Source organism: Bactrocera neohumeralis, chromosome 2, assembly GCF_024586455.1.
Source record: "Bactrocera neohumeralis isolate Rockhampton chromosome 2, APGP_CSIRO_Bneo_wtdbg2-racon-allhic-juicebox.fasta_v2, whole genome shotgun sequence".
Lineage (NCBI taxonomy): Eukaryota > Metazoa > Arthropoda > Insecta > Diptera > Tephritidae > Bactrocera > Bactrocera neohumeralis.
The window spans coordinates 54,427,299-54,451,725 of record NC_065919.1 but is presented as its reverse complement, the minus strand read 5'-3'; the positions used below and the strand labels follow the sequence as shown (position 1 = coordinate 54,451,725).

Here is a 24,427-nt window from a genome sequence, read left to right as displayed (position 1 = left end):
TGTGTCTTTTTTGAAGAGTCTATTGACTTTTTTTGTGTTGAGCTTATGTTATTCAGCCTTTCATTTCTATGACACATTTTCGTTGCGGAAATCATCAGTGAAATCAATAAATACACACACACAATCATGCATCATTCATGCACAACAAAGTAACGACGCATCAATGCTACCTCAATAAGTGAAATAATCGAAACACATTTTCAGTTAAGGACATATCTACCTCCAGCGTTGCATTTACAATATTTATACAACAACAACAACAACCAATATAACCACAATACATACGCAATTGTTTGTGGAAAATAATAAAAAATCTCATATGTATAAGTAATTAATTCATATAATATATATATACACATATGTACATACATATAGTATATAGTATATAGTAAAATATATATTAAATATAATAACTGTAGTCGAATTACCGTAGTCATAAGCAAATAACTGTAATTTAAGAACAAGAAAATGAAGTGGCAGTGTTTAGATCAATTTACATACCAACAAAGTTGTAGATTAGCTCAATTGAAAGTATTATTAAATATTTTTCTAATAATTGAAATAATTTTGATTATAAAGTTTTCTTTAAGCTGTTGTTGTTGTAGCAGCACAACTAATAACACTCATTAGTTTGGAGTATGTTGCTATGATAACAGTTCATGCTCGGTTAAAATTAATTTTTAGTTTGTTTTAGGTTCGAATGTTCATATAGCCATGTACGGTGTTCTCGTATAACTTTTTTTTATAAAAAAAATAAGTAAATAAAATAATCACATAACAATTGTAGGTTGTGATTCGAATAAGAATCCGTTAATTTTTTTTTTTCAAATTAAAAAAAAAGCCTTTTAATTTTCTTTTTCGAAAAATGATTTTTTTTAATTAAATTTTTTTTTCAAAATTTAAAATTTTTTTTTAATTAAAAATTTTTTTTTTCAAAATTTAATTTTTTTTCAAAAATATTTGTTTTTTAAATTAATAAAAATATTTTTTTCGGATACAGAAAACTTAAAATTTTTTTCCTTTAATATAATTGATTATTTTACGCTTTTTTATTCAATTTAAATATTTAATATATACTTTTGGAAATCTACATACATATTGATACACAGTATTAGATCTAAAACGATATTACTAGTATTAAATCAAGCAGTTCATGGTATTTGAAAAGCAATTCTAATCCTAATTGTAGATGAACTAGAATATTATAGAGCGAAATGCACTTGCATAAATGTGTGTGTGTGTACGTACATTAATGCTTGTATTTGTGTAAAGTTTTGGTAAAATTGTAGTTAAGTGTTAAAAAAAGACTGCGCGCAATAAAACGCAAAAAACAAAAGTAAAAAAAAAATTAAATAGATAACTTAAAAATTGCAAAAAGTAATAAAAACGAATAAGTGAAACTGGAAAATAATTAATTACCAGCTGTGGTGTATAGGGTGTTCTTAATTAGTTTGTTTTTCTTATTTGAATTAGATAATATACAAATTTAAATAGATTAATTTAAATTAAAAAATTTCAGGTGAATAAATTTTTTTTTTGATTTTCTTTTTATTAAAAAATTTTATATTTTTTATAATTTTTTTTTCATTAAAATTTATATATTTTTTTCGTTAAAAATGTTACAATAATTTTTTTCCTTAAAAATATTATTATTTTTTCATTAAAAAACTTTATTTTTTTGTTTCATTGGGATGCTCCTAATTAATTTGTTTTTCTGATTTGAATTATATAATAAATAAATTTAAAATTCATATAGAAAATAGATTAATTCAAATTAGAAACTTTCAAGTAATTAATTTTTTTACATTTTTTTTCATTAAAAATTTTTATTGAAAATTTCAAGTAATTTACTTCTGAAATTTTTTCATTAAAAAATTTTATAATAACTTTTTTTAATATTTTTTTGGTTAAAAATTTTAAAATATTTTTTGTGTAATTTTTTTCTTTAAAAAATATTATGTTTCTATTGCATTCAAAAATTTTATAAAAAAAATTCATGCGACTAAATTTTTGGAATTTTTTCACAAAAATATTTATTTAAATTTTTTAAAATAAAAAAAAATTTATAATTGTTTTCGTTAAAAAATATATATTTTTTTAATTTCAAGTAATCTAATCTTTTGAACTTTTTTATTAAAAAAATTTATATATTTTTATAAAAATTCAAAATTTTATATTTTTTCATACATTTTTTTATATCTTTTAACACGTTGACTGCCAACTACGAGATAATTCGTAGCGTTCTTTCCCAGACGCCAACTACGAGATAACTCGTAGGTCCTTTTGCTCCTTAAAAAACATCATTTTTGATTTTTGATGATACCAATGATCTAGAAATAGAGTTTTTAGTGATATAATGTGAAAAAATCAAAATGTCATTTTTGGACAGTTTTTTTGGCAGAAAATGTTAATAAATTTGTATAAATTTTTTATTAATTTTTTCTTTAAAAATAATCGTTAAAAAATATTATTTTTTTATAAATTTAAAATAAAATACATTTAATATATTAAAAATTTAAAAAAAATTTATATTTTTAACGAGAAATTTTTTTTAAAATTTTAAAGAAAAGAAAATAGATTATAAAGTTTTTAAGGAAAATAAAATTATACAAATTTTTTTATTAAATAAAAATGTCAAGTCATTAATTTTTGAGAGCTTTTGTTATTAAAAAATTTAATATTATATAATATAATTTTATATTTTTAATAACAAAAGCTCTCAAAACTTAATGACTTGACATTTTTATTTAATAAAAAAATTTGTAGAATTTTATTTTCATTAAAAACTTTATAATCTATTTTTTTTCTTTAAAATTTTTTATAATTTTTCTCGTTAAAAATATAATTTTTTTTTTCTTAAATAATTAATTTTTGGGTTTTGTTTTTCATTAAAATGTTATTTTATATTTTTTTTCTTAAAAAAGTGCCACAAATTTTTTTAAATATTAAGTTTTATAAGTTTTACATCAATACGGATATTGAAACTTTATTATATTAGTAACCAGGAGTTACATCCTAGTTAAAGAGCAGTGATAATATCGTGAAATCAGTAATAATCTATAAGGAGAACAACCTTAACCTCACTTATCTATAAATACTCGTACAATTATCCGTGTATTAAGGCAACCAAACACCACTGAATCTAGACTATAAAATATATAAAAAATTAATACAATTATACGAAATCATAATCCATACTTTATAGGAAATTGATTTTTGAGAAAGCAAGATTGGCATGAGAGACTCATACGGAACGACTACCATATTTAGAAATACTAATCAGTAGTTAGAAAGAAAATCAGTCGTTGACTGTGTGGCATGTTGCTAAAATCGTTGGTGCAAACGTCCCGAACGAAAAGAAAGTAGTAAAATAAATAAATAAATTAGTGGTGCAAAATAAAAGAATGAATTAGCAGCTAAGTAATCGTAGCATAAATTTAGGCGCATTAGCTGTATACATGAACACTAGGAACCTTAGACTAATATACTTATATAAAAACTACAGTAACAATAGAATTCTTAACGTGTGGTCAATATTTAGCATAACAGTAAATTATCGATGTGGCTTTAAAATAGAATAATAATATTCCTATATGTCAAATTTACATATAAGACGAAAATCTAGCAGAAAACTAGCATAATGTAAAAGCAAAAAAATATATATATAAATATATATTTACCGCATATAAGCAAATATGACATTTCAAAATCAATTAGCGCATAATTAGCACATAAAAATAATTTTTATTGAAAAACGAAAACATGCAGAGCAGTGGAAAAGTATAAAATAAGTTAATTGACTCAACCATTAAAGGTTGTTAGTTAAGTATATAGTGTGTAAATTTGTTTCTTTGACAAAAATGAAAAAAGCAACAACAGTTCAATATACAATGACATACCTCATAAATGACTCATGCACATAACGGACGGTTGGGTTAACTCAAATGTACATACATACAGACATACTGACCTCAACATATAGATAAATGCTTTGTAAAATAAGAATTCGTTTCGGTTTGGCTGGCGCTGTAGTAGTAGCAGCAGGCCTATGACCCAACTTGTCCAGCAGAAAATGTCTTGAGTATTTTCACCTACCTCCTATCATGCGCACGCTCATACAAACATACATACATGCATATAAATATATTTAGATCAATAAATTAAATGAAAAAAACTAGCTTCAATATTCTCGATGTCGAAATATTTATATAAAAAAATATTCAAAAATTACAAAAAAAAAATTAATAATTATAAATTATTAAATATAATTAGACTTATGCGTGAATAAGCACTTTTAGTAAAATAGTAAAATCGGCTGCATCATTGACGTTGTCATCGATGTTGTGAAGATATTTTTAGTAAAATAATTTTTTTGTTTTCTTTGTTTTTATAGCGTAAAGTCTAGCCTAAAATGTAAAAAATAGCCAAACATAGTAGCAGATATACAACAACAACTTATAATTAATAAAAATACATAGCAACATTTATATAATAGACAGTATACTCAAGCGGTATACTTAATATATATAAGTATACTTAAGCGGTTTTTTTCTACAAGCATCGTCACCTGAAATGCAAAACACATCAATCAATTGACCATATCGTCATCCTGAAATGCAAAACAACGTATCATCAAAACTTAATTGGTTCCGTGTTAATCGAAATCGTGTTATTTGAAAAAAATTAAAAATAAGTTTTTAGTTTTAAAATTTCAGTAATACAAAAATAAAAAAAACATTCACTACATAAACACAATAATTTTTAAATTATATGATTCAAATGCATTAATATAGTAAAATTTTTAACAGGAATGTTCGCGCTCTCCGTGTTATTCAATATTTTTAACCGTGCTATTCAATATGTAACCGATGTATTCGAGGGATCTGTATATCAATTTTATAACCTATATATAACCGATATATATCCATTTTATAACCAATACATAACCACTTTATAACCAAAACTTAAATTTTGTTTCAATTTGAGTGATTTCTATTACATCCTTTTTCTTTCACCTGTAAACTTATGAAAAGTGATGTTACGTTATTTTGAATTTTAAGTGACGATATAAGCAAATGAAACTCAATGAAGTTGGCTGCTTTCGAAGCAAACTAGTCATGTATGTGTGAGTGTTGCACATTTTTAAAATAGTCTTTTGCGAAACTGTAGATCAAAAGCAGCAAAAGTTGTTGTATTTTTACATAAAACATACTTTTTTTTAGCAAATATAAATAAATACCTTGTATATATACATATATACATACATACATATATGCGTCGAAATATGCAATAATTAATGGAAAATCATGCAAAAGCACATATCTACAATTCGTATTTTCGTAACGCCGACATGCAACCACTTATGCATATATATAGTAAGATAAGTATATATACAATAAAAAAATTATAATAAAAAATTTAATATACCTCAAAAGATTTTTTACCTAACGCGCAAAAGTATTACAACACAAACGATTATACTAACATATACAAAAAAAATATAGGAAATTGTCGCAGTGTGCGCAGAAATACAAACACACACACACACAAAGACGCACATGTGTACCGCAAAGTGTCTCAACAGCTGATTTGCTTATTTCATGAGGAGCTGAGCGTGTGCAGAAAATGATTTTATAGAGTTGCACTCATTTAACTCGCACTTGACACGTTATAGGGTGCACGAATTTTGATAAATGATGACAATACGCAAGAAATTAGGGATGTGGGTGAGAGAGCGCGCGTCACAAACACAATAACACAGTGCGGATATGGTAGAGACACGCTTTGCCAAGCTCAGCAGTTGCCGACATTTGAACTTGCCGAATTTGATGCCACCAATACAAATGTTGCGCGGTGAGCGGGGGTAGCAAAGATTTTTAGTGGCGAGTAACTTCAAGCAAAGAAATGATTAATGAACGCTTTGAAAAACGAGACGATGCCGCACATTTCCTGGCACACAAGCTTACACATATGTACAAATAAAAAACTATATTTTGTTGTGCTGCACAAGAATTTAAGGCTTGGGTTGGTGTACATGTGGCATCTAGCAAGCAAGTGCTGACAGCAGCGTTTGCTGGCATTTGTGTGTGTGCGGGTACGTTGTGATAAAGTATATCATTTCGCTAGCCAATGTCGTCAATTATATTATTATACGCCTTTTGGCTACGCCTGCCTTGTGCTACCATCGCACTGCCTTTCTTTTTGCCTTGTTTTTTAAGCGTCTTGCAGGTGGCGATTGTTGGTTGTAAGGTCTTTATTGCTACATGTCCAGCCTCTGCCGCCTTACTTTCTGTTTGCTTTAAGTATAGTGGCTGCGTATGTTGCATGCAACAAGTTTGACAAAATGTCTTCATTAACTTCGGGCGTTAGTCCAACAGAGAGCATGAGTAAGCAGAATTTCTTGTTATGTACAGTGGAGCCACCCAGCTTAGAACTGGGAATGAGAATTGTTTATTTCGATGAAAAATGTGTTGCAAAAATGTAAGAATTATTCTTAATTGACTTGTTTTCTTTCTATTAATTTTTTATTGCTTTCTTGTCGAAATTTGGCTTGAGGAAAGCAACAACAAATTTGACAAAATTTAATGCAAAAAAGTATTTGAATACAGCATTAAATAACTTTGGGATTATCTGTATTTGATTATATCAGTTTTTATAAGCATTATACCAGTTTATGTTTATACCAGTTTATATGATTTATACCAGTTTATATGATTTATATCAGTTTATATGATTTATGCCACTTTTCGATTCTTCAATGCCCAATTTTAGGCGAATCGATCTTTTGTTTTATGCCAGTTTATATGATTTATACCAGTTTGTTCGATTTACCAATCTGCTGTTCCGTCGATTCGATTATTTTTTCGATTCTTCAATCTACAATTTTAAGCGAATGGTTCCTTTAATTTATACCAGTTTATATGATTTATACCAGTTTGTTTGTTTCGCCAATCTACTGCTTCCGTCGATTCGATTATTTTTTGATTGTTCAATCTACAATTTTAGGCGAATCGTCCTTTTCTTTGTTTTATATCACTTTATATGATTTATACCAGTTTGTTTGTTTCGCCAATCTACTGCTTCCGTCGATTCGATTATTTTTTGATTGTTCAATCTACAATTTTAGGCGAATCGTCTTTTCTTTGTTTTATACCACTTTATATGATTTATACCAGTTTTTTGATTCACCAATCTACTGTTTCCGTCGATTCGAATATTATTTCAATTCTTCAATCGTCCTTTTCTTTGTTTTATACCACTTTATATGATTTATACCAGTTTTTTCGATTCACCAATCTACCGTTTTCGACGATTCGATTACTTTTTCGATTCTTCAATCTACAATTTTGAGCGAATGGTTTCTTTAATTTATGCCAGTTTACATGTTTTATACCAGTTTGTTCGTTTCACCAATCTACAGTTTTCGTCGAACCGTAGACAGTTTTGCTAATTCAGCATTTTCTTAAAAATATTTAACTTCATTACTTTTAGACTTATATTTGTATCTTAAGAAACTGATCGACCTTGTGTTTTATGAGTCCTTATTTTTCTCTGGTTATTTTAGTTAAGAATTTTTTACAGAAAAGTTTTTTCTAACGTATTTTTTTAAATTTTCCACTTGAACTCTCTGTTAAAAAATTATGATTGGGAACTGATGATAGCTTGGTACCCTGAGTGCGTGACCCCCATTAGGTTACGGTCTCATATTCTAACCATAGTAATGTCTTGATGTCATGGCAACACAATACCATCCCTCAAAATGTATTTCACAGCAAAGAAGCGTATATACGTGCTCTCATCAAATACTCGACCCAACTTCATTTTATAATAGTTAAATTTAAAGCAACACAACTGTATTATTAATAGCGAGGTTGAGGACAATTAATGATATCACAAAATAATATAGGCAAGACTCAGCGAAATTGGGGTTACACAACTTCCGCTTATGCTCCCGTAGTAACATTGTGGGCGTGAAATTCGAAAGCACTAACTGGTAGCGGCAAATTTGTCAAGTTGTCAACGTCGTGAGCTGATTATAGTCATTTGTGTTGAAAATTGCTGGAAACTTTTAGCTTTTGAAGTGCGACAGAGAGACACGCGGTCATGTGTGTGTGTGTGTGTGTGTGTGTTGGTGTATGTGTTTTTGAGCTTACTGCTGACACTGCGAAAATAACCGAAAATGTTTTGTTATATGAACATAGGCATAGTGAAAAATTTACAGAGTGAACAAGGACATAGTCTACCTCATGAACAATAGCGTACTTTAAAGCATTTTTTACCTCAAAACCATCATCTGTTGTATAAGTACATAAATACATACATATGTATGTGTGTATCAATTTTAAACAGTCAAAAAAGGTTTTCGAATCAAGTGAAATTCATAGTATATTTAAATATATGTAATATATAATATATATATATAAATATAGCTAAATACCTATTATCATTCCTCTTACTATTTATCGACTATTTGTATTTGTATGTTGTTGTATTAGCAATGCTTTCATCAAATACATAAAAACATACAGACTTGCATGCAATACTATTATATACAATATAATATATATATGTATGGTATGAAGAACTCATAATACACACACTAACGGTATTTTACTATAAGTATTCTTATAAAAAGTAATAAGTAATCATAATGAAATACAATAAAATAAAATGATAGAAAATATTAGAATCGATTATCGATCGTTTGGAAAACGCAAGATTGTGTAATGAAGTATTGAAGTAAAAAGTATGCTGCAGATAACGAATAAAATGTGTTTTATTTCGAAATATACAATGGTCTTGAGTTATTATTGAGTAGCGTGTTGATTATACTTAGTAGCTATGGGGACGACACTGCGGCTTTTTCGTAAAAATAAAATATATGCAATTCACGGTCATCTTTGCATCGAAAAATAAGAGAAATATATTTTAAATAAAATACAATTTTTTTTCAATTTATTTGAAAATTGTAGCGCTTTCGTGAAGATATCTTGTCAAATAAAAAGGTTTACCATATAAGATCTGGAGTTTAATTGTTCAGTTTGCAGGACAGCTAACCTTAAAATGATTCAGTTCATCACCTGATTATTTATATATACATATGTAGTATATATATATATATTTACTACCCGATGCTTCTTTCTGGGTGTTGCAAACTTCGTGATAAACTAAAAATACCCTGTTCAGGGTATAATAATAATAAACTCAATGCGCAAAAGCAATCGTTATAATGTCTTAAATTTGGAGTAAAGGAGTCAGGCAAAATCTTTGACGTTTTTTTTATCTTTTTATGTATTTCTTCAAACTTAAAATAGCTTGTTGAAGCTATAATAATAACAAACGCAATAGTCAGTATGTCTAAAATTTGTAGTAAATTTAATTTCTGCAATTTTTATTGCTTCCTAAATTGAGAGCCTGACAACAATTTTGACTCCTTTTATGTATTTTTTGATTCTTATGCCTTTTACATATGTAGCTGTTTGAGTAGTAATACTTCTATGCAGTCCGATTTTTTAATGTTGCTCATACGCCATGTCGATACATACATATGAATGGTAGGTTGCTTTAGGGTTTATTTGACATGGTAGTAATTTAATTTTTTTAAAATTTGAGAATTGAAAATAAATATTTCTTTCTTACTTTTTATATATGCCAATTGTTTTTGCCATCACTAGTTTACAAGCGGCAACACTTTGGAATTGTTGCGAAAAAATATTCACCATAGAGAATAATCATTGAGTGTATTAAAATTTTGCTGAATGTTTTTTGTTGTAATTACAGGAAGAACGAAATGCTGCGCTTAATTTTTTTTATTTTCAAATATATGTATGCATATTTTTTATTTACAAAAATTTAACAGATTTTTTTTATTTGTTTTTTTTATCTTTAATACACTTTATTTGTCTTCGATAACACGACTCTACAAAAAAATTTTCGTTCTTTGTCCTAAAGTTTATTTTATGATTTTCTGATTAATTATGAACAAAAACGATAAGAAAATACCTTTTTTTCGTATAAAGTTTGCTTTTGTAAAAATTATAGTAATAATACTATATTTGGGTTTATTAAGAGATAGTACCTATGAACATAAAAGATAAAGTAAAAGTGTGCTCTTTTAAATTTTTTTTTACTTTTTTGTAAGTTATTTTAATAGTAACTTAACTTAATAAAAATAATAAAAATGGTTTTTGATTATACTCAGTTTAGTTACAGCGGTATTGCAGATATAAAATGACATCAAGTCTGTGTAAAAATGATGTTGATTCATTCTGTTTTATTTGCGGTGAATTTATTGAAGTTAGAAGTAAAAAATTTGCTTTATCAGCAAATTTGAAACTTTGCGAAGCCTATGAAGTCAGTAATCAAAATGATATTGGGGTTTAACACGAGAGAGCTCATATGATCATAAAAGAAATACAAAAAATATTCACTTTTAGACAGTCATTTCTTGTTATTTTACATTTATATATTATTGTTTATCACACATCTTAAATAAAAACGACTCTTGTATCTAAAAAAAAGTTTTCTAATTATAATCTATAGTGAAATTGTAGAAAAAATATAAAAATCAGTAATTTCTGCTTAAAAATCGACAAATTGCTCTAATTTCTACGAAAGCAAACTTTAACCGGAAAAATTTTTTTTCCTTATTTTTGTCATAGGAGAAACTAAAATTTAACATGTAGATGTCAGACCCAAAAATCGTATTGACCGGTGTAATTTGTCTTAAGAAATTTTATATATTTATTTTTTATTAAAAAGTTTTATAATTTTTGTATTTTTTTATTAAAAATTGTTATAATAATATTTTAATTTAATTTTTAATTTTTTTTTTTATTATTAATACACCTAATCCTATTTGTCTTAACAAATTTTTATATATTTTTTTCATTAAAGAGTTTTACAAAATTTTTTTTTGAAAAATGTTATAATACTATTTTTTTTTTAGTATTTTTTATTATTAATACACCTTATTTGTCTTCGATTATTTGTCTTAAAAAATGTTATATATATTTTTCATTAAAAAGTTTTATAATTTTTGTTTATAAAAAATTTTTATAATTTTTTTTATTAAAAAATGTTATAATAATATTTTTTTTATTTTAAATTTTTTTTATTGTTATTATTTATTTATATTTAGGTATCCTATTTGTCTTAACAAATTTTTATATATTTTTTTCATTAAAAAGTTTTAAAATTTGTGTTTATAAAAATTTTTGTAATTTTTTTTATTAAAAAATGTTATAATAATATTTTTTTTTTTTAATTTTTTTTTTATAGTTATTATTTATTTATATTTAGGTATCCTATTTGTCTTAATAAATTTTTATATATTTTTTTTTAAAAAATGTTATAATAATACTTTTTTTATTTTTATTTTTAAAAATTATTAATACATATCTGTCTTCGATTATTTGTCTTAACTATTTTATATATTTGTCATTAAAAAGTTTCATAATTTTTTTATAAAAAATGTTATTTATATATAGTATATTATTATATTATAGAATTCACAGTTTTTTTACAACTTTCATTTTCATACCTATTTGATGTTATTGACTACTCTAAATAATTTGCCTTCCTTTAGCGATTTATGAGTATCTTTCGTTCCCACATTAGTTTCTTCAAAAATTTAACGAAATTAATTTAGTTTTGAACCATTTAGAAACGTATAAACAAAAAAATCGAAATTGGGTTTTTTATTGCTTACGATTCACAACGTTATGTTACATATACATATGTATGTAGCATAAAATTTTCAGCTTCCGCTGTCAGATATAACCAATATATAACCATTTTATAACCAATATATAACCATTTTATAACCGAAACTCAAATTTTGTTTCAATATGAGTGGCTTATATTATGTCTCTTACGTATTTCCTTCGCCTGTCAACTTATGAAAAGTGATGCTACGTTATTTTGCACTTTAGATGATGATAGTTTTCCTACAGGCTACTTTTATTGAAATCGAATTTTACTTGAAATAAGAGGCTGCCATTTCCATGGTAATAGTTCTGTGAATTAAATAGACCCGCGTCATGTAATTTACATACAAACTAAAGCAATCAGAAATTCCGCAACTCGATATTACATCAAACCGTTATGTGAGTAATGAGGGTAGCGTTATTTGTCACATTTGTGTCAAGTTTCTTGATAAAGACTTTGATGAAAGTGCCAGCACTCAGTGCATAGAAGACATTTTAACAAGCTGCTGGTATGACAAATATAAACCCGGGTACAATTTTTATTCTATTTGTCAGGCCTTCCCAATATGTTGGAATTAACACACATAGGTTACATATATAGCATATATGTATGTATATATGTATGGAAGCGCATATGTAGAGTAATTTCCACAACAGCTCAGCTTTATCGCAAAGATTTTGGTTTCTGTGGAATTCTTACGCTTTCTGGATTTGTCATTGCGCCGTCACGTACATATGTACATTCAACTTTTCTTTCTTTTCCTTCAGCCGTATTTCGCTTGCATTCAATTTGGTTTGCGACGCGTGCTTTGCAAGTGTTTCAATTATGTTCGCGTAAGAGGAAAAGTTTTGCGCAGCACGTGCCACATTTATAAAAGTATTATCAAACAAGTTTTGACACATGCATTTGCAATGCACACATACATACAGCTTTGTGCTGTCTTTTAGCATTCCTTCACATTTAGTGTCCTTGCGCAATCCAATGCTTGGTTTTGCGAGTGCTAAAGCTTCAAATGGTTCTTAGTAGGTGATTGACAGATAAATAGATTTTTTAAATATGGAATTTTCTTTTAAAATTTTAAAGAGTTTAGTTAAAGATATAATAGATCTTAATGGTAGGTGATCTGCGTTGACCCCCACAATGTAACTATGTTCTCTTTTGCCTAGATTTAAGAGTTTTTTGGTCTGTTCATCATCAACACTACCGCAAAATGAATTTTTGTTATGTCTTGTGTTGTTAGTGTTCCAAAATCTGAGGTGTTCCTTCAGGGTCGATTGCTTCGCGCTACCCTTGAAGGAGCTAAATGGTCTAGGGCAGCTTAAAGGAACTGCGTTCCTGGCTGTCACCAAGCGAGTCAACTCATCTGTCTTTTCTTTTCCTTCTATTCCTATATGACTGGGTACCCAGATGATTTTTAATGAGTTACCCACTGAGAATCTAGTTATTGGCTCCTTTCGTTAGCTAACGTAGTGATTCCATGGTAAGTATAGGCGCTGGGCTGTCGACTAGAAGGTTAATGGACTTTCTGGTTATAGCAGAAGGCACACTTGGCACCTTCTGTTATGTCATCAATTTTAGCCTGAAAGACTGTATTGTAAAAATTTAGTTTAAAGCTACATTCTGTTTATGGATTACTACAGAAGAAACCCGACACTGTTCCTGTCACCCTTGATCCGTCGGTGAATATGTAGTCTTCACGGTTTAACTATCGGTCCAATGGGCCATTCTTCTCTTCCTCATGTAACTCAATTGCCAATTTAGCTCGAGTTCATTAACAAGTTCTAGTATAATTACATGTCCGCAATGACACCGAGTCTGGTTCCAATGACCTAAAGGCATGAAATGGATGCCGTAAGCATCAGCTTTTGTTGATGTAGTTTTCATTGCGCCCTCAAGTCCCAGCAATATCTCCTAAAAATATTTTCACTTTTGAGAATGGAAATAAAACCCCAAAAAATGTATTTTGTGCTATTACAGCTGCCAATTCAATACCATTCATAATGCTAAATCAAGGCAGATACAATTTTAAGGAATCTTTCCAATATGCAATAACTTAGAAAAGAACTGTTGTTAGTTGATGCGGAAATAAAAACATTTTTTGTGCCCCATTGCGATATTCTACTTGGCTTCTGGCTACGAATTGTATTTACAATAAAATTTTCCAATACGGAGAGTCCTCGTAATCGGACAACATCGCTCTCATAAGTGGACGAATTTCCCGAAGATAACATTTTGAGTCATATTTTCATACAAACCAGTTCTTATAACCGGACATAACGGTCCAATGACCGGCCCCGGACAATACTTTGATTGTACTTTGTTCAAATTATCTCTGATAAATGACAAGATTTCATAAAATGTGTCCAGAAAAGGATGCACATTTTAGAGTTCCCGATTTTTTAAATTTTTATAAATTTTTGTGGTTTTGCGACAGTTGTTACGGCGCCGTCTGGTTCCCGGTGGCTCATCGAAAACTAATGGAATAATTGCTGTTACATCACTTCTGGCTAACATTGGCTCACACTGAGTTCTGAGTTTCAGCTTCTAACTGTAAGAATATAGTGACTTGCCTCGAAATATCAGCGTAGTCTTACCAGAAATAGTGCTATAATACTCAGCTTGAACTGATATTATAGACTATGAATAAGTTTCCTTCCAATGAAAAGACATTTGAAATTCAAGCGACAAATATCACCAGCCATTGAGTTTGATGGTTGCTTAAACGGTAGTAGCAAAAGTTACAAGGCCTGACCGGAGACTAAAATCTGGTACCATGGGGAGCAGTTAGTCCTTGAACTTTGCTCCAATCTGTTCATTGGGTTTGGCTCTTTGGGGAGATTCGTGGCGGCTTTGGTTTAAACCTAAAGGCAGGTAGAATTGGAAATTCAGTTCAATGTGGAGTCGCACTGCGTCCGAATGCCAGACCGACAGCACGGCAGAGGCTTAAGGCCGTCGTCGGCAGGTACTAACCTAAAAACAAAGCAAATGTTGTAAAATTATAGGTATTTTAAGGGGGTATTCTACTCTAGAAGCATGAATTTCAGCTAATATTTGAAAGTGTCGTAAAAAAAAGGCAATTAATATTTTTACTATTCATTTTTTATGGTGTTTTTATTGATATCTTAAGAATACAGAAAAAAAAATGTTACAAAAAAATATTAAAAATTAAAATAATTAGAGGGCGGGGGAGAGACAGGTGTAAAAAAAATGGCGCATCCTGGTTACATTGATCCTGACTCTCATGGTGGTCTGAAAAAAAAAAAATCAAAAGTAATTCTTAATACTGACTGTATCTCTTAAAATAATTTTAATTTTAAAAAATCCTTTGGAGGATATGTTCTCAAGGGTCTAAACTTTAAATATGTGAAAAAAATCGAATTTTTCAAAATTCTAGAGTAGAATACCCCTTAAGCACATGCTTTTGTCACTCCTTGCGACGATGGTTATCCAGTTATGAGGAACTGAATATATATTTTCTTTTAAACTCGATACATATTTCCTACAAATTTATTATTTTTTTCTTTTGCTGGAATAGAGAAAAAATTGTTAAATTGACCTCGCTTTATGTAAAAAAAGGCGTATTAAAGGACTTCATTGCTTCTTTCCTCACCATAGACAATGAAACGTTAGAAACGAACCATTTGTGACGTGTCTGACATGTCTAGATAAATATGGAAATTGTCAGTCACTCACATGAACATTTTCCTGCCAGCGAAATATGCAGATAACGTGAGGTCAAGCGTTGTTACGATGGTTCTAATCGGCCTAAATGTGCCCCCACTTTGCGTGTGTTATTACAGCCCACACAGCCCAACCAAAAATATTCCACAGATATGCTTCAGCGGGAAAACGCGAATTAAATTATATTTTTTTAGTACATATTTACATATATGTATATGCGCGTATATACTCTCTCAACCACAATAAAATTGTTGATAAATGCTGATATGAAATTAATACAGCTTTTTTGCTTGATAATACCCCCACCTTTGTAACGGTCAATAACCGGCAAACCAAATATGATGTTTATTTGCTTTATGATAAACACGCATGTGTTTACGCATTGTTTGTATCATATTCTACGCTTTCTAATGTCAGGAAGTTAAATATTTCATACGCATACAAATGAGCTCATTTATTACAGCTTGTTTGTGTAAAAGCCGCCTGCCAACTGGCGAGCCTCGCTACCCTCCGCCGCTTCACCAACAGGCGCCACAAATGCTTTTGGCTTACATAACGGTGATATGCTACAAAATTATTATAAAGACAACAGGAATGTTCCATTAAAAGCGTTCAAGCACTTATTGCCCACGTAAGTTAAAGCGCCTTAAAGTAGACTACTAAAAGTGCGTGCGTTGGCTGCTTAAATCACAAGGAAAAAATTGTTTCCCACATATTTTAATTGATAGAAATATAGAAACAATGAATGACAAAATCAAATGCCAACACAAAAAAATATTACTTAATTAAAAGCACTTTGCGTGAGGAAGAAGGCACATTTTATTGAGTCAGTCGAAAGTGCTGTAAAATCATGCCGAGCAGTGGCGCCACTCGCGTGCACTTGGGTATGAGAGCATTGCTGTATTGCTTGCTTGCCTGCATGTGTATTAACGACCTGCAACAACACGGCGCAAGAGTGCCGTTTTCACTTTCATTTTCCGTGCTGCTATGGCAGGGCGTCAAAACAACATGCAAACATATGTATTTATATGTGTGTGTGTGTATGTGTGCGATAGGGTCAAAGACCGCTGTGCTTTGAGGTTGTTGTTGCACGTGTCGCTGGTGCTAGTAAAAGCTCTAGCGTGAAGCTTTTTGCTGGAAACAGTTGCCTATCACGCAAAAAAATAACTAAATAAATACATAAAAAGCTCAAAACAGCAATGTATATATCTATAATATATATGTATGTACATCCATTATATTTGTATGTATATTATATATTTAGTATGCATGCTTTTTCTATCTCTTCTGTATAATATGTATGTTCACAGAGCAAAAAGTCAATGAAAATAATTTAAACGAAGTGGGCTATAAAGATTTTCTCGTTATACCTACCATTATGCTAAATACAAATATTCATGTATATATGGTTTGTGTGTATTTGTGTGCGCAAATATTTTTATTTTTCAGTTTTTTATGAGTTTGCTGTTTTTCCTTAACTGTAAACATATTTTATTATGATTGAGCACATTCAACTATAATTAGATCATATTCGCTATCAAAGTGTGCTTCTTCTTATATAAGACCAGCCTTCTTATTTATTTATAAAATTCATTTAATCAGTATGTGTATATACATTTTTGCACGCATTCGTACGCACGTATGTACATACCGCTACATACATATATACATAAAAATATATATATGTACGAATTATCTTGATTTCTAATTACAGCTGCCTTTGTATGAAAATATAATCAGACAGTTGCGATTTTTATTAATTGCATAGACATCTATATGTATTTTATTAGGGTGTCCGTTATTTCCGCAGTTAATTTTTTTATTTTTCATCCACTGAAGTTTCAGTTTTTGTCTGAAATTTGTTTTTTTTTTTATTTAACTTATTAATTCATTTTACTTTTCCTGTGCTTTTGACATGCGAATCTTGGATATTTTTCCTTAAAGCAAAATTTGATAACCCGATAATCTAATAGACAAGTTTCCGCTTTACAAAAAAGGTGTGCGTGATTTTTTCGTAAGGTTTTCTTTTAAAAGTTACACGCAGTTAAAGTTATACACCAAATGCCTGAGCAGTCATACAGCTGGTTTATAAATATGTACATACTATGTTGCTCATACGACATGGTGTACTATTTGAATACAGTACCTTTGAAGTTGAACTTTTACTACGTAAAACTTAAAATTGTGTTTATATGAAAAAACTAAAATTTTTTTTGTGATAAATATTTTATTAGAAAGTTTTGCTTTCAGATTTGTAGGCTCATTTGCTTTGGACATAAAAATTTATTGCAGAAAATAAAAAAAAGTCCCTTCATAAATGCATGCGGAAAGAAAAATGATGTAGATTTGGTTTAAATTAAAAATATAGGTTCTTAAGAGCAAAAAGAAAATCAACTTGGAAATAATGGACACTTTAATATATGTGACCTGGTCTACGAAAAGGGAGCTAACGTGCGAAAACTAGTTTTCTGGGAAAAGCTGTTAAAAAGATTCGTCAGTTTCTCGTTATCTCATTAATTGTTCTCCTTTTTTTTGATACCTAAGCCCCCTTTCCGTAGACCAGGTCACATATACAAATATACAAGTACATATGTGAGTTATGATTTTGCAGTTATGTGCCATTGTCTGCATCTGGAATAATCTTAAGTCATTGCTTAGTGCTGCTACTCAATGATAATCTTTGAACCTTGATTAGATAATAAAATATTTCAGTGGTTTCTAAGTTTATTGGTTATTTAGTTTAGAGTGAATTAAATAAGTTGCTGCGCAAGCGAAAATTTTAATTTTTCATATTTTTTTGAAATATGTTAATTTACAGATTTTGTGGGGAAACGCAATTTCTTAAATTTTTTAAAAGGTCTCTGTTGTTTTAAATAAGTATTGCTTCATCATAAGTATATATGTATATACATACATATGTACATAGATTCATAAACTCTATTTTTATTGTTTTTAATTATTACTCCGCTACTAAATGAATTTATGGAAATTAAATAAATTAAAAAAAATCTTAAACTCTGCAGAACAAAACTTAAAAAAATAATTCATCGACAATTCAAAATTCAAAAGCAAAGTTTTCTTCAGCTTTTCTCGAAAGTAACCCACATGCATATTCTTTGGTATAAAAGGTTAATTGAAAAGCTCCGGCCTACCATAGTAAAACACATTTTTTTTGGCAAAATTCGTTTTTTTTTTATTCAATATGGTTCCTTTCAAGGGTGATACACCATTTTCGAAACCATTTTTGTAGTACAATTTTGTGCTTTGCTTCGAAATAGGCCTCAGTTTCGGGACACTCTTTTCATTTGACGAAAATTTCTTCCCAGCGAGCATTCTTTTGAGAACTGGGACCAGGACCTGGATAATATGTTGGATGCGTAAGCAATTCGAAGCCCAATTCATGGATTTTTGCCATCGTTTTCGTTAACTTGTGACGCCATTCACAAGTCTTGGTAAACAGCACTTTCTTGTTCTTGTTTCTTCTTGTTCAAATGCAGCCGTTTTTCGGCGAATTCGTCCTTCAAACGATCCCATAACGCTATGCTATTGATGGTCCTTTTTTAAGGTAGCTAATAAAAATTATTCCATTCGCATTCCAAAATACAGACGCCATAACCTTATTTTTTTCGTGTGCAGTTCACACGGATAACTCTGACTTGGACTTCGGAGTGAAATGATGGAGTCACACTTCATCCATTGTCACATAACGATGCAAAAATTCGGATTTATTTTGCTTGAATTTTGCCAATCACTGCTCCTAATCAGCAACTCGTCGTTGTTTTTGTTCAGAAATGAGCTCGTGTGGCATCCACTTTGCACAGATCTCTCTTATACCTGAATATTCGTAAATGATATGATGTACACAGTCAGTAGATATTTTTACAGTGCCCACTATCTGCAACAACTTCACTTTACGGTTAACCAAAATTATTTTGTAGACTTTTTTTGATGTTTTCGTCGGTAACAACCTTTTTTGGGTGTCCACTGTTGTGGAGCAAACATTTCATAAATATGCCGTTTGTTTTTAATTTTATTTTAAATCAATTTAATTACTAAGGTCAGTTGGCAACCCTGTTCCAATTTATAATTGAACTCTAGTCCTAGAACTTACCACTTAGTTATGGTTAATGGCTCCGCAAGGAGAAGGAGTAGGCAGAGAGACATATTGGTAACAACCCCAGGCATGCGCCGTGCCAAGCCGCTAATAGGTGTTACAACATAAGTAGGTTTAAAGTAATCAACCTTCCTAGGGACAAACTCAAGCTATTTGCCTAATTCTACAGCGGCTTCGCAAGCTCAAGAAGCAGTTATATAACATGGGCCTAGCTTCTGCGACATAGATCCTGAAACTCTAGAAGACCTGCTAATTAACTACACAGCAGGATAAAGGCTTTTGGATCCATGTTTCCACATAAGAATCACATCGCCTCACTAGCACCTAGTTGTATATTGATATTTATCAATATGCTGGGGCTAGGTGGTTCGTGGTGACTTAGGAGAGGGCACAATAGACCTTAAGTCTAGGTGTAATCCTCAACTATTTATCTTATCATATCTATGGCTAGGTGGTCATCCTATTGCAACTTATATTTAAATTTTGAGCCTTGAAATAACTTAAGGATTTATAATTTTTTAAAATTTTATATATAGTTTTAATTTTTAAAATGTATCAACTCAGGTGGCAACTCCACAATATTATATTATAATATTAATCAAATCATGTTTAAAAAAATTATATTATTGGTGAAAAAGTAAACGTACTTCGACAAACTATTTTAAGAGAACTCAGCTGATAATCAGCTGAAAAGGTTAACAAACAACAACAAAAAATATGTATACAAATTTAAAAAACATGCAACAAAAATAAGCTACAATTAAAAATATATTGTAAACTAATGTTAATATCAATAATTTGTTAAATTAAGAACTACTTTGACAAAATTAGTTTATAAAAAATAAAAACAGAAATTATAAATACACTTAGGTTAAGTTTGTATTTTTTATAAATTTTTTTATAAAATATTTTTATAAAAATTATTATTTTATATGAAAACAAAAAGTTTGCGCAAACCTATATCGAGTATTTTATACAAGCATGTTAAACCAAAATCGATCCATATACAAAATTATTAAAAAGAAAATATTTTTTTTTTGGAAAAATTCTCTAACGTTAACTTATGACCATTGCAACGGTAAATTACTATAAAAACGGTAAATTATTATAAAAAAATTTTATCAAGTTGGAAATGTTATTAGTCAAACGCTATCATATTTCTAATTAAAGTCGAAAAAGAATTTGTTGTTCAGCCAAAACCGCACAAGTCCAGAACTTAAAATATTAAAGCATTACAGACGTTTTAAATACAACTATACTCTACATATATTTCTACTAATAACGGTACTAGATATTTTAACATTACACAGAATAACAAATAGTTTCAATTTTATCTCCCTTTTTAAGTTCCAAAAAAGTAATTTTGAACATGTGCGGTGTTTCAACACCAATTCTTTAACGACTTTAAGAACTACATATATTCCAAAAATTTTAAAAACTAAATAACTAATTTATTATTCTTATTTCTTCTCTTTCTTAATACCATATTCACACAATACCCACCTATACCAAACAGAGCGGCATGCTCATGGATGAAGACTCCTTGGATCAAGCACCATCGCCACCACTGTCGGCACAGTCGCCATCTCTCATCAAACCCTTGCATTGTCAGACATCGACGGCTGCATTGCTGCGCAACTACCGTCACAATCCAATGATTGGCGGACCCGGTGTGTTGCCATCACCACCATTCGGACCGGCTAGCAGTAGCGAAAGTTCTATTGGCAGCAGCAGCTGCGAAGTAAGCCCACCTGGCCTTACACCGACCGACACTGAATCCAATTCGGACAGCGGCATAGATGACATTAGCATGATTGAAGCCGCCTCACCGATTAAGCTACAATTGGAACAACCTAGCAGCCCACATTTCAAGACGTCGACAAGCGGTTGCTCGGCCACCACCAAGGATATGCTTTTAATGAAATGCTTGAACAACAAAGCAGCCAAGCAACGTGCTTTGCTCGGTGAGGCACAAGCGAAACAACAACAGCAAACAGCTGCTACAGGCAACGGTATTGCCAGTTTAGGCGAGAGTAAGACCAATAAGCCTGCTGGCGGTCGTAAGGGTTCGCTGACATCTTACATCGATAATATGAATCCACTAATGGAACCGTTTATAATGGATTTATGTAATGATGATTACGCTGTGCCTACCGAGCCCCTGTTAGGACCAACTGAAATCGATCATGTGCTCAATAACTGGAGCCACGAGATGGCTTAGTCAGCGGTGCACATGAGCGCTACTAAAACTACGCAGAAAATACGAACCAAACATTTACACACGACAAAGACGAAATCGGCGAAGATACGATGACAAGGCAGACGAAATAGGGACGTTATGTTGGGGGTTAAGAAAGAGCTTTATAACAAATTCAATGCATTTACACACGTACATATGTGAGGGGTAGAGGAATGCGGAAATTATTGTATAGGTTGTGGGCAGAAACAATTGGCGTGCGCAAAAAACGAATTTTAACGGCGTAACTGTAAATAAAGCTATCATTTCGGAAGTTTTCGTGGGGACTGTAGGCGAAATTTACAAATATCTTGTGGAAACTACAAGTGATGGCTGAACGGAAGATGGCGGTGACGGAGTAGACCGCTATTGAGAAATGAAAGGAAACGGAAACAAAAACGAATGGCATTCGTTCGTCACGGACATTCTAAACAAGCAACGAAATTTGCTTTATTAATTTTGAAATTTCGATTTGTTGTACAGTTAAAGCTGTACAAGTCCACTTTTGGCCATAATTTGTTGTTGAAGAATAGAAAGCTAGAGCTTTTGGCTTTGCATAAAAAGCTTAAGGAATACGGAAGACGTGGAAGGGAGGAAAATTTTGGGAACGAATATTTTTTACGAATATTTTATTTGCTTACGGGACAGTTACAAACAAACATACACACAATGCAATTAATTTCATTTCAGATAGAGAGAAATAGAGAGTAGAGAAAATACAGAAATACAATCACACTTATTGAAAACAGCAAACAGGTTCACAGACCACTGAGTTGGAACAGAACAATTTTTAAAGCTTATGCCACGAAAAAATTTTGAATATTGGAAGATAAAAACGCTTGAAGAGTTTTTCGGTTGTAAAATATTTGGCTGGCATAAATGAAGCGATTTTTTGGAACAATTTCATTTTCGAAAACAGTAAAATGGAAGCATTAGAACATGTTTCCAGACAATTTGAAATTGAATGATATGAAACAAACAACCACAATTAAAAAAAAATTAAAAAAAAAAATTTTTTAATTAAAAAAAAATTTTAATTACTTTCAAAACCAAATTGTTTCTAACCGTACTTTTTACTAATTGTTTTAAAAATTTCGAAAATATTTTTTTTCTTGATGAAATTGCTTGAATGCGCTTCATTTGTGCTGGCAGATAAGAATTAACCTAAAAAGTTGAGTGTTATTATTGCACTTTTCAGGTTCAAAATTTTAATGTTTTTGGATTTTTCTTAATTTACTATAATTTTCGAGAAATATTAAAAGTAAGCAAGCAGCCACATACATACATATAGCAACAACTTTACAAGTTTTAAACGAATCAAGAACCCACATAAAAATAATAAGAATTTGTGTAGAGTCAGCAGCAAAACAATAAAAAAATTATAATAAAAAACTAAAAGAAAAAAAAACAACAAAAAAATAAAGAACAACAGTAAATATACATTTAAAAACTTTGTTAGTCTTAACTTTTTACTGCCCAAAACAGAAATAAACATTGCGGTTAGTTATGTAAGTGAAAATCTTTATATAGTACGTACAAACATGTATAATTTTGAAAAAAAAACAAGTTAATACAAATTTAACAACAAAAAAATTTTAAAAATAAATTTTAAAAATTTCATAGTTTTTGTGTATAAAACTTTTTACTAAAAATTATTATTAAAAAAATAAATTGAAAAAGAAACGCTAGACATGTGGCAAAAAATTAAAATTTTTTAAATATTTAATAATTATTTTTTACAATAACCACTAAAAAAGTAATGTTCAAAACAGACTTTACGAACATTAATTAAATTTAATTTTTTTAGTTCATAATTTTTTTAATTTTATTTTTATTAATTTTTTTATTATATTTTATTTTATTTTAATTTTTTTATTTCATAATTTTTTAATTTTTATTTTTATTAATTTTTTTATTTCAAAATATTTTTTTCTTATTTATTTTTATTGCTTGTTTATTTTAATATTTTCATTATTTTTTTCAATATTCTTTAAATTTTATTCTTTTATTATTTTTTCTATTTCGTTATTTTTATTTTTGTTTTATATCATACTTTTTAGTTTTACATTTTATTGACATGTGGCAATTTTTTCGTTAAAAGCATTATTTAAAAAAAAAACACCAAAATTAATAATGATCCATAAAACCTTAATAAACAGTTACAATTTATTCTTCCTTGTTTAGTTTCCTTTTTAATTTTCTTATGGTTTTAAATTAATATTATTTTAATTTCTTTTTGTACACTTTTTTCCATATCGTTATTTTTAAATGCATTTTTATTACGATATTTATTTTTAATTTATTTCATAATAGTCTTAATATATATTATATATTTAGTTTGCTTGTTTGTTTTGTTTTATTTTTATTTATTTTATAACTAATTTTATTTTTTATTATTTTGTTATTTTTTTATTTTAATTTAAAATTCTGTTAATTTTTATACTTTTTTCCATTTCGCTATTTTTAATTGCATTTTTGTTTTTATTTTATTTTGATAAATTATTCTTTTATTTCATATTTTTTTAGTATTTCGTTCCTTTCCTATTTTTACTTTTATTTATTTATTTTTAGTTTTTTATATATTTGCTTTATTTTTTATTTTATTTTGAATATTTTAATTTTTTATTATTATTTTTTTTTTTTTATTTCCTATTTTTACTTTTTTTAATTAGTTTTTATTGTTGCTT

General features: G+C 29.2%; 1 protein-coding gene and 1 long non-coding RNA gene across 2 annotated transcripts in view; both read left to right on the top strand.

Moving 5' to 3' along the window:
- LOC126768084 (protein similar-like) overlaps window positions 1-23,291 on the top strand; it is a gene marked incomplete at its 5' end in the record, with an annotated part of 55,485 nt that extends 32,194 nt beyond the window's left edge. The window contains one exon of the mRNA XM_050485977.1: window positions 21,021-23,291. Coding sequence (XP_050341934.1) covers window positions 21,021-21,725 — 705 coding nt within the window. The remainder of the gene's footprint in view (window positions 1-21,020) is intronic.
- On the top strand, window positions 4,890-8,863 carry LOC126768087 (uncharacterized). The gene is made up of 2 exons (XR_007669207.1): window positions 4,890-6,914; window positions 7,378-8,863. It is a non-coding gene; the product is annotated as an uncharacterized LOC126768087 (long non-coding RNA).
- Window positions 23,292-24,427: the final 1,136 nt, after the last annotated feature.